Genomic DNA, 12,596 nt, shown 5'->3' with positions numbered 1-12,596 from the left:
ACTAATAATTTTGTATTTGTTATTTAAAAAAGAAAACAGATTTAGGCTGGGCAAAGTGGCTCATTCCTGTAATTCCAGCACTTTGAGAGGCTGAGGTGAGCGGATCACTTGAGGTCAGGAGTCTGAGACCAGCCTGGCCAACATAGTGAAACCCCGTCTCTACTAAAAATTTAAAAATTAGCCATGCCTGGTGGCACGTACCTGTAATCTCAGCTACTCAGGAGGTTGAGGCAGGAGAATATCTTGAATCTGGCAAGTGGAGGTTGCAGTGGGCTGAGCTCGCACCACTGCACTCCAGCCTGGGTGACAGAGTGAGACTCTGCCTCAAAGAAACAAAACAAAACTGGATTTAAATCCATACTCCCATCTATAATGTCATATTGGCAAACTGCAACAATATATAAAAATAATCTTGATATAGAAGCCCAAAATTTATTTTTTTATAGTAGTAGTATTTCTGAATCCTTTTGTCCTTGCATGGCCTTCCACAGTGAGTCTCTGGTTCACACCAAATGGGTTATCTTATATACTACTGAATGTAACAAAATAACCTGCAAAACTACACAGGACATAGACTAGTACCTTGTTTCTTTTTTAACTTTTCAGAGTAGGAACAAGTTCACATACCTCCATAGAAGATCTTTCTTCTGACAGTTAATAACACATGGCCATTTCGAGCAGCAGTTGTCATGAGGTCCAAGACTTGTTTGTGTGATTTCCCTTTAACAGGAATTCCATCAATGCACATTAGTTCATCAGCTGCACGGAGCCGACCATCTTTCTCAGCTGCTCCCAGAGGAATAATGGCCCCAATATATATCTGATAAGATGACAAAGTATAGGTTGATCCACAGTCTAAAGTTTAGCTGAAGAGTTAAGGAATTCCTAACTTAGCACTGTGCAAAGCAACAGATTTTTGCAGTTCAACTATGAAAACAGTCATATTTTAGAAAGGTATTATCTGAGGAAGTGTCCATTCTCCAAAATGGCACTCCAAATAATCACACTGTATTATGCAATCCCTTCTAGATTCTCAGGGCTGTGTACGAAGAAAACAGATAATACAAAGTTGTTCCATAACTCAAAAAGCACCACTATTATCCCCTTCATTACAATGAAACAAAATACAAAACTCAGAAAACATAATTCTGCAGAGTAGCTATTAAAAGTCTGTTTAATGTCATCAGGCAAGATTTTCTAAATACTGTTCACAGCAATTGGGATCATTCTCAATGGTACTCTCATCACATATGACTAATGGTACAAGTTCAATATACATAGCACAGAAACATTTCTTGTTTCTAAATCTCAATGGGAACAGAGTGGCCTGAAGCTCACTTGCATCCAGGTGAAAAATCTGGTTCATTTTGCTCACCAGCATTAGAATCCTATTAATTAGGCAATCCTGAATGTTTGGACTAGTTTCAGATCTGCTAAAATCTGACATTTAAGAGAAAAGAAAGGTTTCTTCTAAGTTGTTTGAGACAAATTCTTAAAATATCTAAGTGAACATTACGAATATCAACAAAATAGGAAGCAATAAAACAAAAATACAAATACAACCAAGAACAATCAAAGTAGCTCGTATTTGTTCTACGTAGGGCAACCTGCCTTAAGCTTTATGTGTCTCAAATGACTGTTGCAGTTGTAAGCAGTATGACCAATTAGAACAAATTTATACTATATAAATCAAATGTTCTATTCAGAAATAGGAAGAAGTCTATCATTTTCAAAGATTATTGTGCTTCACCTAACTTCCAAGCATAATGTAGCCTTTCATGATATTATATAAAAAACAATGCAAATATGTTCTTAAAAATTCTATGGAACACATTACTTCTTTGTTATTCAAATCAAGAGCAAAACCTAGAAACAAAACCCCACTACATTTGTTCTTTAAAACAAGTTTATATGAGAAGCATGTGTAAACAAAATCCTAGACTTTAAATGCTTAGCAAATATAACCCTTATGCCACTGGACAAAAATATTAATTATTTTATATTCCTCTAGTTTCAAAGGTAACAGATGAAATGACATGCAAAGTACTGAGCATGAAAATGCCAACCTATTAATAAGATTAGGTGAAATAATATGCACAGGCTCATGCCAACCATTTATGGAGTTTTCAGAAGATAGAGTAATAGTGGGAAAGAGGACACGGGATTATAGGTTTTTTAGAAAAGGAAAATGTCTTAGGCTTTGTTTAATGAGGGCAAAGAAAAATACAAAAGTTAAAATAAGCTTCATGTAGTTAATCACACAGAGAAGTAAATAAATTAATCATTGCCTAATTTGCAGCTGACATATTCCATTTTTACCCAGTTTTTAGCCTCAGCTACACCACAATAACTGAGGGACTATGATACTAATAGAAACGCAGTTCTTCCTCATATGAATGAAACTGTTAGAGAAAAAAAACCCAAAGAACAAAACAAAACACACTACAATCCACCAAATCACCACTCAAAACGTTTGAACAGGAAACAGCCATGTTCCAAAGAAGTGACACTTACAGACTGGTCAGGTCCATCTCCTCCTAGCACTCTGAAGCCAAATCCTGACTCTTGTTTTCGAAGAAAAACATCCAAATCTTTGGTGTTTGGTGCTAAGGAAAATTAGAAAATACAAAATAAATATTTTTATTTATTTTAAAAGGATTAAAACAAAGTTCAATATTTAGTAGAATATTATACAGTAAACTCAATAAGCCATAATCTCAGAACTTTTTAGTATGTGAAAATGTGCACAAGAGTGTAACACACACAATTCAACTATAAATCCTTGTTCTGACTCTAAACAAAACTGTATCAAGACTGCTGAGAAACATTTACTCTCATTTCCATGTACTCAGTATTACACCACCATTAACTTCTAATGCTGTCCAATCAATATTACAATGTTAAATTCAGAATGATCAAATTTGAGTTTGATATTTGATAGGTGCAAATGACCTAAGTTAACACCTGAGTAAGGTACTTTCAATCTTAGGAGTGCCTGTAAAATATCTTCTTTCTGCTCTCAAGCTAATACCTTTCTCTCAGAAAAGTATTCCATATGAACTACTTACCTAGACTAGTTTTGCAAAATGATAGCATGTTAAAGGAAAATAAATAACAGCTAACATTTATGATTAGCCCCGTTTTCTAGGTGGGAAAACTGAGAGTCTAAGTAAGTTGGCCACTGTCACACAGCAAACGGCGAAGCTGAGATTTAAATCCAGTTTGATTTCCAGGGTCTAATCTCTTAACCCATACTATCCTACCCTCAAAGGATAAGTTGTATTCCTTAGAATATTAAGTCACAAAAATATATTTCATGATTAAAATTTTTTTCTTTGGGAAAATATTAATGTTATTTATAAGTAAGAAGTATTTACTAGAAAGAGAAAAGAAATAAACATGTCAGAGAACTATATAAAAAGTGAGATTAGTAAATTCCTGATAATATTCTATAGAAGCAATATCTTTTAATAGATACTTCCTATTAAAATTCTAGAACTTGGGCCGGGAGCGGTGGCTCAAGCCTGTAATCCCAGCACTTTGGGAGGCCGAGGCGGGTGGATCACGAGGTCAGCAGATCGGGACCATCCTGGTCAACATGGTGAAACCCCGTCTCTACTAAAAATACAAAAAATTAGCTGGGCACGGTGGTGCGTGCCTGTAATCCCAGCTACTCGGGAGGCTGAGGCAGGAGAATTGCCTGAACCCAGGAGGCGGAGGTTGCGGTGAGCCGAGATTGCGCCATTGCACTCCAGCCTGGGTAACAAGAGCGAAATTCCGTCTCAAAAAAAAAAAAAAAAAAAAAAAAAATTCTAGAACTTTAGAGATTAAAAGAGTCCACTTTGGGAGGCCAAGGCGGGCAGATCATGAGGTTAGGAGTTGAGGACCATCCTGGCCAATATGGTTAAACCCTGTCTCTAATAAAAATGCAAAAATTAGCTGGGTGTGGTGGCACGTGCCTGTAGTCCCAGCTACTTGGGAGGCTGAGGCAGGAGAATTGCTTGAACCTGGAAGTCAGAGGTTGTAATAATCTGAGATTGAACCACTGCACTCCAGCTCTGGGCAACAGAGCAAGACTCCATCTTGGAAAGAAAAAAGAGTTGTGAGTTCAACTCATTTATTTTATGGGGGAAGCCTAATGGGACTGCAGAGTTTATACCAGTATTAATAATGTATCAGGCTATAAATGGAAAGTATGAAGAAAGGGATTCTATAGTTATGCTAATTTAAATTATTGCTTTGCTATGTGTACAACTAGTTTTCATCTTTCTAAATATGGCTTGAGATTATCAAGATGTAGTTCTGCAACTGATTAAATAAGCATAAAGTCAATTACATATATATTCCACTTGTACATATCTTTTCCAAGGTAGATTTACATCTATTTCTTAAGAACAAATAAATAAAAAAAAATTATACCTACTTAAATCTGCAATTTTGTTGGGAAAAGATTTATCATTAGTAAGTGAATTAGTAGGAACATGCATGAATTTCTGCCTTATACATTCTCTCTTTTTCTCTCTCAGCCGGACTCCTTTAAGGAATCAACTCTTTAGTCTCCTCTTTAAATTGTACATGCTTCCTCAAATTGCATACACTTCTGATTCATCCTTCATACTCTTGCCAGAGAAACCTTTCTAAAACACAAAACTATGTCTTCCCCATAGTTAAAAGCATTCTGTAGTTCTTTGTTATTTATATGACCAACTGCAGTTCCCTTAGAATTGGCCTTCCACAATCTGTTCCTGCTCTCCTCTGTGACTTTCCTTGCCAATTGCACAGAGCCAAAGTGAACTACTTGCAGAACCCAAGTCATGCAAGATCAGTGTGCAAGTGCTATTCCTTCTTTGCCTTTTGTCTTCCTCATAGACACTTTTTCATCCCTGATGACTTAAAGCTTTGCCTCCAGTATGAAGCTTTTCCTGACAGTTCCTACCGCCCACACTGATAAAACTGAATATTCCTTCTTTGGATCCCAATTTATCCATTTCGTTTTTCTATCACTGTACCTGTTAGGCTTATTATGTGTACTTATTCACATACTATTTGATTACATATTTGCCTTTTCCATTTAGTTCTAATAATATTTTTGGGTTCAGGTCCTATGTAACCTATTTATCTCTGTAATCTAATTACCTAGTATGGCATCTGGTAGATAACTAGCACCTAATAAATGATTTTGAAAAAATGAATGTGTGACTGTTGAATATACATGGAAGAAGTCCAGAGTTATATTAAAATGGTAATGAAGGAATAACTTTTTTTCAAAATGCTTTTGAAAGATGGGAAGAGCCCAGCCTAAAAAGAAGACAAATCTATGTCGTTACATGCTCTCCTGAAGAATTCCACAGCTACTTACGTTTATCTTCATATAAAGTCTTAGATTTCAGGTAGACCTCAGAAGGATCCAATTTTGGGGATCCTGACCTGATAATGCTGGGTGGAAAAGGCATGGGCTGGGGAACAGGCTCATTTATGGTCTCCAAACTTCCTGAATTTTCCTTTTTATCTGTTTTCTGAAATGGAAAAGGGCCTCACTTAGTATTTTTCTTTTAAATCAGATGGTTGATTAATTTATAAAACTGGTATCTGAAATGGATATGTCAACTGATTATAGTCGTATAGGTGGCAGAATCAAAGCCACAGCAGATTTATAGTTACAGGAATTTTCATTTTCATAGCCATGTGTATTTGGTTGAAACATTAAACCTAAATTAGAAAAAAGTTTATAGTGATATCAACTAAAGAGTCTTAGCCCTATATTTAAACAATTTTGCCCTTTTCTCTACCACCAAGACACAAATTGACTTTGAGATGAAGATAAACCGAAATACAACACAAGGCAGCACTTCTAAGTAAAGTAACAGGGAGATTCAGAGAATGTCTTCATAATATTCTTGGCATGACCCACCTCCCACTCACTGAGCTTAATTTCTAAGGAAGATATTTAAGATAATACTCTTTCTAAGAAAACAGGAGAGGTTAACTTTAATTTAGGTTATAAGGATGGCACTATGAAAACCCTGCCTGGCCAATTCACATATATTAAGAGAAAGAAAATGTACCATGCAAGACAATTAGATAAGGGAAAACATAGTAGCATATTTTGATACTTTTCCTATTTAGATAGAACTTTCCCAAAATAATAGCCAAGCAAAATGACTTCTTTAATAAAATGTTAAAAATGAAATCCAATAAACAGCCTAAGAAATATGGCTTTGAGACCAGCTTGTTATCCTGAATTATTGTTAGGCAAGGGAGATTATGGATGCTTGTGATCATTAACAATGACTAGAATGCAGAGGCACCAGCTTGTCAGGGAGTTATCAGGGGCTAGCCACTGCAAAATGTTGTGCTCAAGGGTACCCTTCAATGACCTAGACCCAATCAGAAGGCAGAGAAGCTAACAGTAGTCTTCCGCCCTTTCCCCACATATCCTACCACTCTGTCAGAAGCAGTTAAAGGTCATCAGGCCCTTCCATCAATTATAAAGCATCAGGGTCACTGCAGCTGCAGTGGCATCCATTATGAAATAGATATGGTGACACAGGAGTTGAAATGATTACTAGAGGAACCAGAGAAATGTAGAAGAATACAGTGCAATATGAACTGAACAATTTTTGTTCACACTGGATCCAAGTAGTATAAGCAACCAATTAAAAGGGCAGAAGCTGGCTGGGCACAGTAGCTCACGCTTGTAATCCCAGCACTTTGGGAGGCCGAGGCGGGCACATCACCTGAGGTCAGGAGTTTGAGACCAGCCTAGCCAACATGGTGAAACTTCATCTCTACTAAAAATATAAAAATCAGCCACATGTGGTGGCATGCACCTGTAATTCCAGCTACTCGAGAGGCTAAGGCACAAGAATCGCTTGAACCTAGGTGGCAGAGGTTGCAGTGAGCCAAGATCACACCACTGCACTCCAGCCTGGGTGATGGAGCGAGACTCTGTCTCAAAAAAAAAAAAAAAGGAAAAAACGGGCAAGGGCTGAGAGATTCTTTCTGTTTGATCCATAAAACAGCAAATTTGCAGAGGATTACTTGGTGGGCTAGAAAGAACTAAGACATGTAACAACCTTCTATAGTTTATGGTTATGGAAAGCCATCTTTTGATTTTGAGATAAAAGACCGCAAATCAGAAACTAGAACTAAATTAGAATTTTAAATACAATTATCTTTATATCCACAACATTGTGGATATTTAAATAGCTACAAATGTGCACCTCATAGCCATAAATGTGCATAATAGTAGTATTTGATGCACCCCTTTTAAAAGTTCTTATTCTCTGTAGAGGTCCTTAAATAGGCTCCATGGTTATTTAGAAGAATGCCACAGAAGACACTGTTTCAGGACCTTTTACTTTGATAACAAGCAAATTTAGCACAGAAGAACACCAATTACTCTAGAAAGGCTCGTTTAGTCTTAAAAGTAAGAAGATTACCTAAAGGTGTATGCATATTTATAGTCCCCATAAAATTATGTGAACTACCATGTCTTCTCTTCAGGCATGAGCAAGAAGATGTAATAGCTTATCATCTGTCTTAACAGTTAGGTCCTTCTTAACTTGTTTCTCTGAAACACAGAAAAAAACCACTAGGTTGGTTCTTTAATGTGTTCATATTTTATAATTTAGAGAATAGGAATACTGGTAGAATAGGCCTTCAGTAGTCCTCCAGTTGCAATGCTTAACCTGTAGAGCACATCTCCTCACTAGGAGGCTTTTCCAAACACTTCCTGAGTTTCTAATAAATACAAGCCAAGGGCAGCAAGCCTAACTTCTGGTCAATAATCACCACCACAGTGAGCGCCTACAGAGAGGAATGTCGCCTCTCCCTCAGTATGCTGGAAAAAAGATTTGAGGGCCAGTGTATACTCACCATTTTGGCAGTTTTGGTTGGTGAAGGAGGACCTTAAAAAAAAATGAGGCAAATTTTAAAACCAGAGGATGCATTCCCAGATCACAAATACTGCTATTGCTGATGATAAAACTAGCTTCAACTTTTAGTAGGCTAGTAAATTCTATCTGTGCCTAACATCTCCTATGTACCAGACATTATACATAGATTATCTCATTTTATTTTTATCATAATCTGAAGGCACAAACATTATGATCATTTTAGAGAGAAGGTAAACTAAGATTCTTCCTTATACCAAAAAACCAGTTAAGTGGCAAGGCAGGAAACTAACATCAAACCTGTGTGACATAAAACTTCTCTGTCTTTCTTTGTTCTATTTGTTGAAGCCCTGAATTACTCTCAAGCACACACAAAGAGATTTCTACCTTATTTGGAGCACATTCATTCTACCATCACTATTAAGAAACCCATATGAATAAAAAAAATGAGAATAAGAAAAAACTCCCCAAAGAAGTAGAAGGGCTCATTTGCCTCAAAAGTGAAAACTAAAATCCAGAGAGATAAAAGAGTAAGTTTTATTCTTTAAAATACTAGTCACTCATAAGTATGGATTTAAGAAAGCCTATTAAAGTTAAACTTTGTGATTAGTCCTTGGAACTGGATTTGTAAATGTCTGAGAGCAGTTCATGTCAGCTGATGACCTTGGAAAATAAAATTATATTTCTCTCACATAAGCACTGTGTGGTTTAATTAACATTTACAGGCAGATACTAGAGCTTAAGATAAAAGCCTTATGAGCACAGGCCATCATGATTGCCTCTGCAGAACAGATTAACACACCATTCAACATTTTACTTATCCACAGAGATGCTAGCTCTCTCAGAACGTCTTTGGTGCATTACAGAGGTCCAGATGAAGCACCATTGGTTGAAAGAGTCAATTTCTATTACTGTCATCAACAGAGAAATGAAATTAAGAGGATATATTTCATTTGAAGTAACACAATGCTGTTACTCTCTCTAATCATTAAAGCCATGAATCAGATTTTCAAAAGAATACAGAGGGAAATAAATCCATGATGGACATGAATGAAACCACTAATAACTTTTTAAACACTGCTGAAAAAGATATTGCTTATGGAAACAAACAGACAGAACCTTAAGGAAAATGTGCACTGATTACTATCTAAGACTGCAGGGAAAAGATCCTCTAAACTGTAAGGAAGGACAATCAATAGATATAAATGCTTGAACACTGGAACTTTTTCTATGTTGTGCTATTACTTACCTCCTCTTAAGATAAGCAATGGTACATCGGCACCTACTGGAAACTGCTTTAGCACCTCTACCACTTGAAGATGTGTTAAATTCTGCACATTTTGATGGTAAATTTCCTTAATTATATCTCCTTTCTGAAGGCCTTGACACCACTGGCTATCCAATATCATTTTTACCTTCTGTCCAGTAGGGCTGTCAGCAATTGCAAACCCAAACCCTTTAGGGCCCTTAATCAAAGGGATAGTCAGTAGTTCAGGCTGGGAGCTGCCTGACGATGCCATGGATGCTCTCTGCTCACTTGTTTCTGATGGTCCATTGAGACCATCACCAGTCAAAGTGTGTCCCGATTTTCCATTCTGCTCCAGAACCATTGCTCCTGGCTTAAAATCCTGAGGATTCATGCAAGTCTCTCCCTTTGTTAGTGACTGTCCATTGATGACAGGGGTAGCAGCAACAATATCCACAACAGGATCTTCACTGTCATCAGGAAGTGGATAACCACGACATAACGTGAGGTTTACATACTGATTGACAGGTACCAACTGAAACATCTGGACAACATCTGCATGAGTGTGACCGAGGACACAGTTGCCATTGATGTCTACAATAACATCACCTGGTAAAACATAATCATGTTAAAAATATTAAAATCAACAAATAAGTTTTTTTTTTTGCCAGAGGAGGAAAAATAACTACTATTTAGCAACTAAATCTGAAACATCTTACTGTTAACTGCTGCAAAGACAGACTTCTAATACAGACATTAAACCTTTTCTAATTCCTCTCTAAAATGTACGTGTAAGTATCTAAAATCCTACTTATTTTAGTAGCAAAATAATTTTGACTTCAAGCTCAAGTGAATCATTAAAAAAAAATCCTGATAATTCATATTATCATTGTTAGTATACCCTCTGAGTCATATCTAAGTGACCATGCAAAGCTAGACACATTGTAGCAGGTATCTGGTACACAGAAGAGGAGCAAGTAACTCCACTGACTACTTGTACAGTCTATCTTTCTTCTATCTTATGAATCAACTAATTTTATTTATATATGTGTATCTATATGTGTATCTGTGCATATATACATACACTGACAAAGAGGCTGTCCTTAACCAAACTCTAGACAGGCTCCTCTGAGCTCTTTTTTCACTAGGCCTCATCCTTGGCATGTCCTTCAAAGCCCAGTTTTAGCAAGAATCCTGCTAAGTTGATTTAGCCAAAATCACCCATTCTTGATATATAATCTACGTCCTCATTCCGCACCATCTTCCAGGTGATTACTGACCACCTTAACCTGCATTCAGCAAGAATCCTGTCAAGTCTCTATAGCCAGAAATCCTCCTTCACACCTGATACCTTTTTTTTTCTTTTTAATTTTACCTTAAGTTCCAGGATATAAGTAGAGAATGTGTAGTTTGTTACATAGGTATACATGTGCCATAGTGGTTTGCTGCACCTATCAACCTGTCATCTAGGTTTTAAGCCCCACATGCATTAGCTATTTGTCCTAATGCTCTCTCTCCCATTGCCTACCCAACCCCTGACTGGCCCTGGTGTTTGTTGTTCCCCTCCCTGTGTCCATGTGTTCTCATTGTTCAACTCCGACTTATGCGTGAGAACATGCAGTGTTTAGTTTTGTTCCTGTGTTAATTTACTGAGGATGATGGCTTCCAGCTTCTTCCAGGTCCCTGCAAAGGACATGATCTCATTTCTTTTTATGGCTGCATTGTATTCCATGGTGTATATGTACCACATTTTCCTGATACAGTCTATAATTGACAGGCATTTGGTTGGTTCCTGTCTTTGCTATTGTTAATAGTGTTGCGATAAACATGTGTGTACATGCATAGTAGAATGATTTATGGCAGAATTACTTTATAGTAGAATGATTTCTATTCCTTTGGGTATATACCCAGTAATGGGATTGCTGGGTCAAATGGTACTTCTGATTCTAGATCCTTGAGGAATCGCCACACTGTCTTCCACATTCGTTGAACTAATTTATACTCCCACGAACAGTGTAAAAGTGTTCCTGTTTCTTCACAGCCGTGCCAGTATTTATTGCATCTTGAATTTTTAATAATTGCCATTCTGACTACTATGAGATGATATCTCACTGTGGTTTCTATTTGCATTTCTCTAATGATCAGTCATATTGAGCTTTTTTTTCATGTTTGTTGGCTGCATAAATGTGGCTTTTGAGAAGTGTCTGTTCATAACCTTTGTCCACTTTTTGATGGGGTCAAACAGTCTATCTTTAAATACCGCCTTATTTATTGAGTTTAAGAAGCTATTGGCTGGATGTAGTGGCTCATGCCTGTAATCCCAGCACTTTGGGAGGCTGAGGCAGGTGGATCACCTGAGGTCTGGAGTTTGAGACCAGCCTGGCTAACATTTTTAAAATATTAAAAAATTAGGCTGGGCATGGTGACTCATACCTGTAATCCCTGTACTTTGGGAGGCCAAGGCTGGTGGATCACCTGAGGTCAGGAGTTCGAGACTAGCCTGGCCAACATGATGAAACCCCATCTCTACTAAAAATATAAAAAATTAGCTGGGTGTGGTGATGTGCACCTGTAATCCCAGCTACTCAGAAGGCTGAGGCAGGAGAATCACTTAAACCCACGAGGCAGGAGGTTGCAGTTAGCCAAGACTGAGCTACTGCACTCCAGCCTGGGCAATAAGAGCAAAACTCTGTCTCAAAAAAAAAAAAATTGGCCAGGCGTGGTGGTGTGTGCCTGTAATCACAGCTACTCGGGAGGCGGAGGCAGGTGAATTGCTCAAACCCAGTAGGCAGACATTGCAGTGAGCTGAGATTGTGTCATTGCACTCCAAACTGGGCAACAAGAGTGAGACTCTGTCTCAAAACAAAACCAAAAACAACCCACAAAAGCCACTGATTACAATGTACTTTAAAACTTCATTCTAGTTTGAGAAATACTGAGCTGAAGATCAGAATGATGTTAATTTATGAATATATTTTCTTGTAATATCCTTCTTTTGCAGAGATTTTGAATTTGATTTATAAATCAGATTTCAAAAGGCAAAACAAATAACAAAAAATTCAACAGACACAAACAATGCATTATTGAAGACATTGAGAAGTCAGCTTAATAAATCCCTATAAAAACTGGTTTTGCGTTTCTGATTTACATTTAGTATGACTGTTTTGGTTGCAGAATCATTACCACTTGATGGTCATCAATTGGGTAGCTTTTAATAAAGCCCTGACTTAAAATTTGGCCCCTGTTGTCTCATCTATTTGCTTTTATTTGAATATGATTATTTAAAAGGTTAAATAAGGGTGCTTTAATTTGTTCTGATGGCTTTTAAAAAAACTCAATCTGGTGTTAAAGCTCCCAGAATTTTCATGGAAATATTGTATTGCCATGCAAATTAGATAAGCATTTTAGACAAATATTAAGCTAAGTTTTGAAATCCTGACAGCATACACAATAGC

General features: G+C 37.2%; 1 protein-coding gene across 3 annotated transcripts in view; it reads right to left on the bottom strand.

The window, feature by feature from the left end:
- MAGI3 (membrane associated guanylate kinase, WW and PDZ domain containing 3) overlaps nucleotides 1-12,596 on the bottom strand; it is a 310,874-nt gene that overhangs the window by 60,858 nt on the left and 237,420 nt on the right. For all 3 annotated transcript variants that reach the window (XM_017975031.4, XM_009001917.4, XM_002751252.6), the window contains exons 10-14: nucleotides 9,145-9,750; nucleotides 7,879-7,910; nucleotides 5,360-5,516; nucleotides 2,515-2,606; nucleotides 628-820 (exon numbers count right to left, since the gene is read on the bottom strand). In XM_017975031.4, the coding sequence (XP_017830520.1) occupies nucleotides 628-820; nucleotides 2,515-2,606; nucleotides 5,360-5,516; nucleotides 7,879-7,910; nucleotides 9,145-9,750 (1,080 nt within the window). The remainder of the gene's footprint in view (nucleotides 1-627; nucleotides 821-2,514; nucleotides 2,607-5,359; nucleotides 5,517-7,878; nucleotides 7,911-9,144; nucleotides 9,751-12,596) is intronic.

This window comes from Callithrix jacchus, chromosome 7, assembly GCF_049354715.1.
Source record: "Callithrix jacchus isolate 240 chromosome 7, calJac240_pri, whole genome shotgun sequence".
Lineage (NCBI taxonomy): Eukaryota > Metazoa > Chordata > Mammalia > Primates > Cebidae > Callithrix > Callithrix jacchus.
This window is presented reverse-complemented; position numbering and strand designations above follow the sequence as displayed.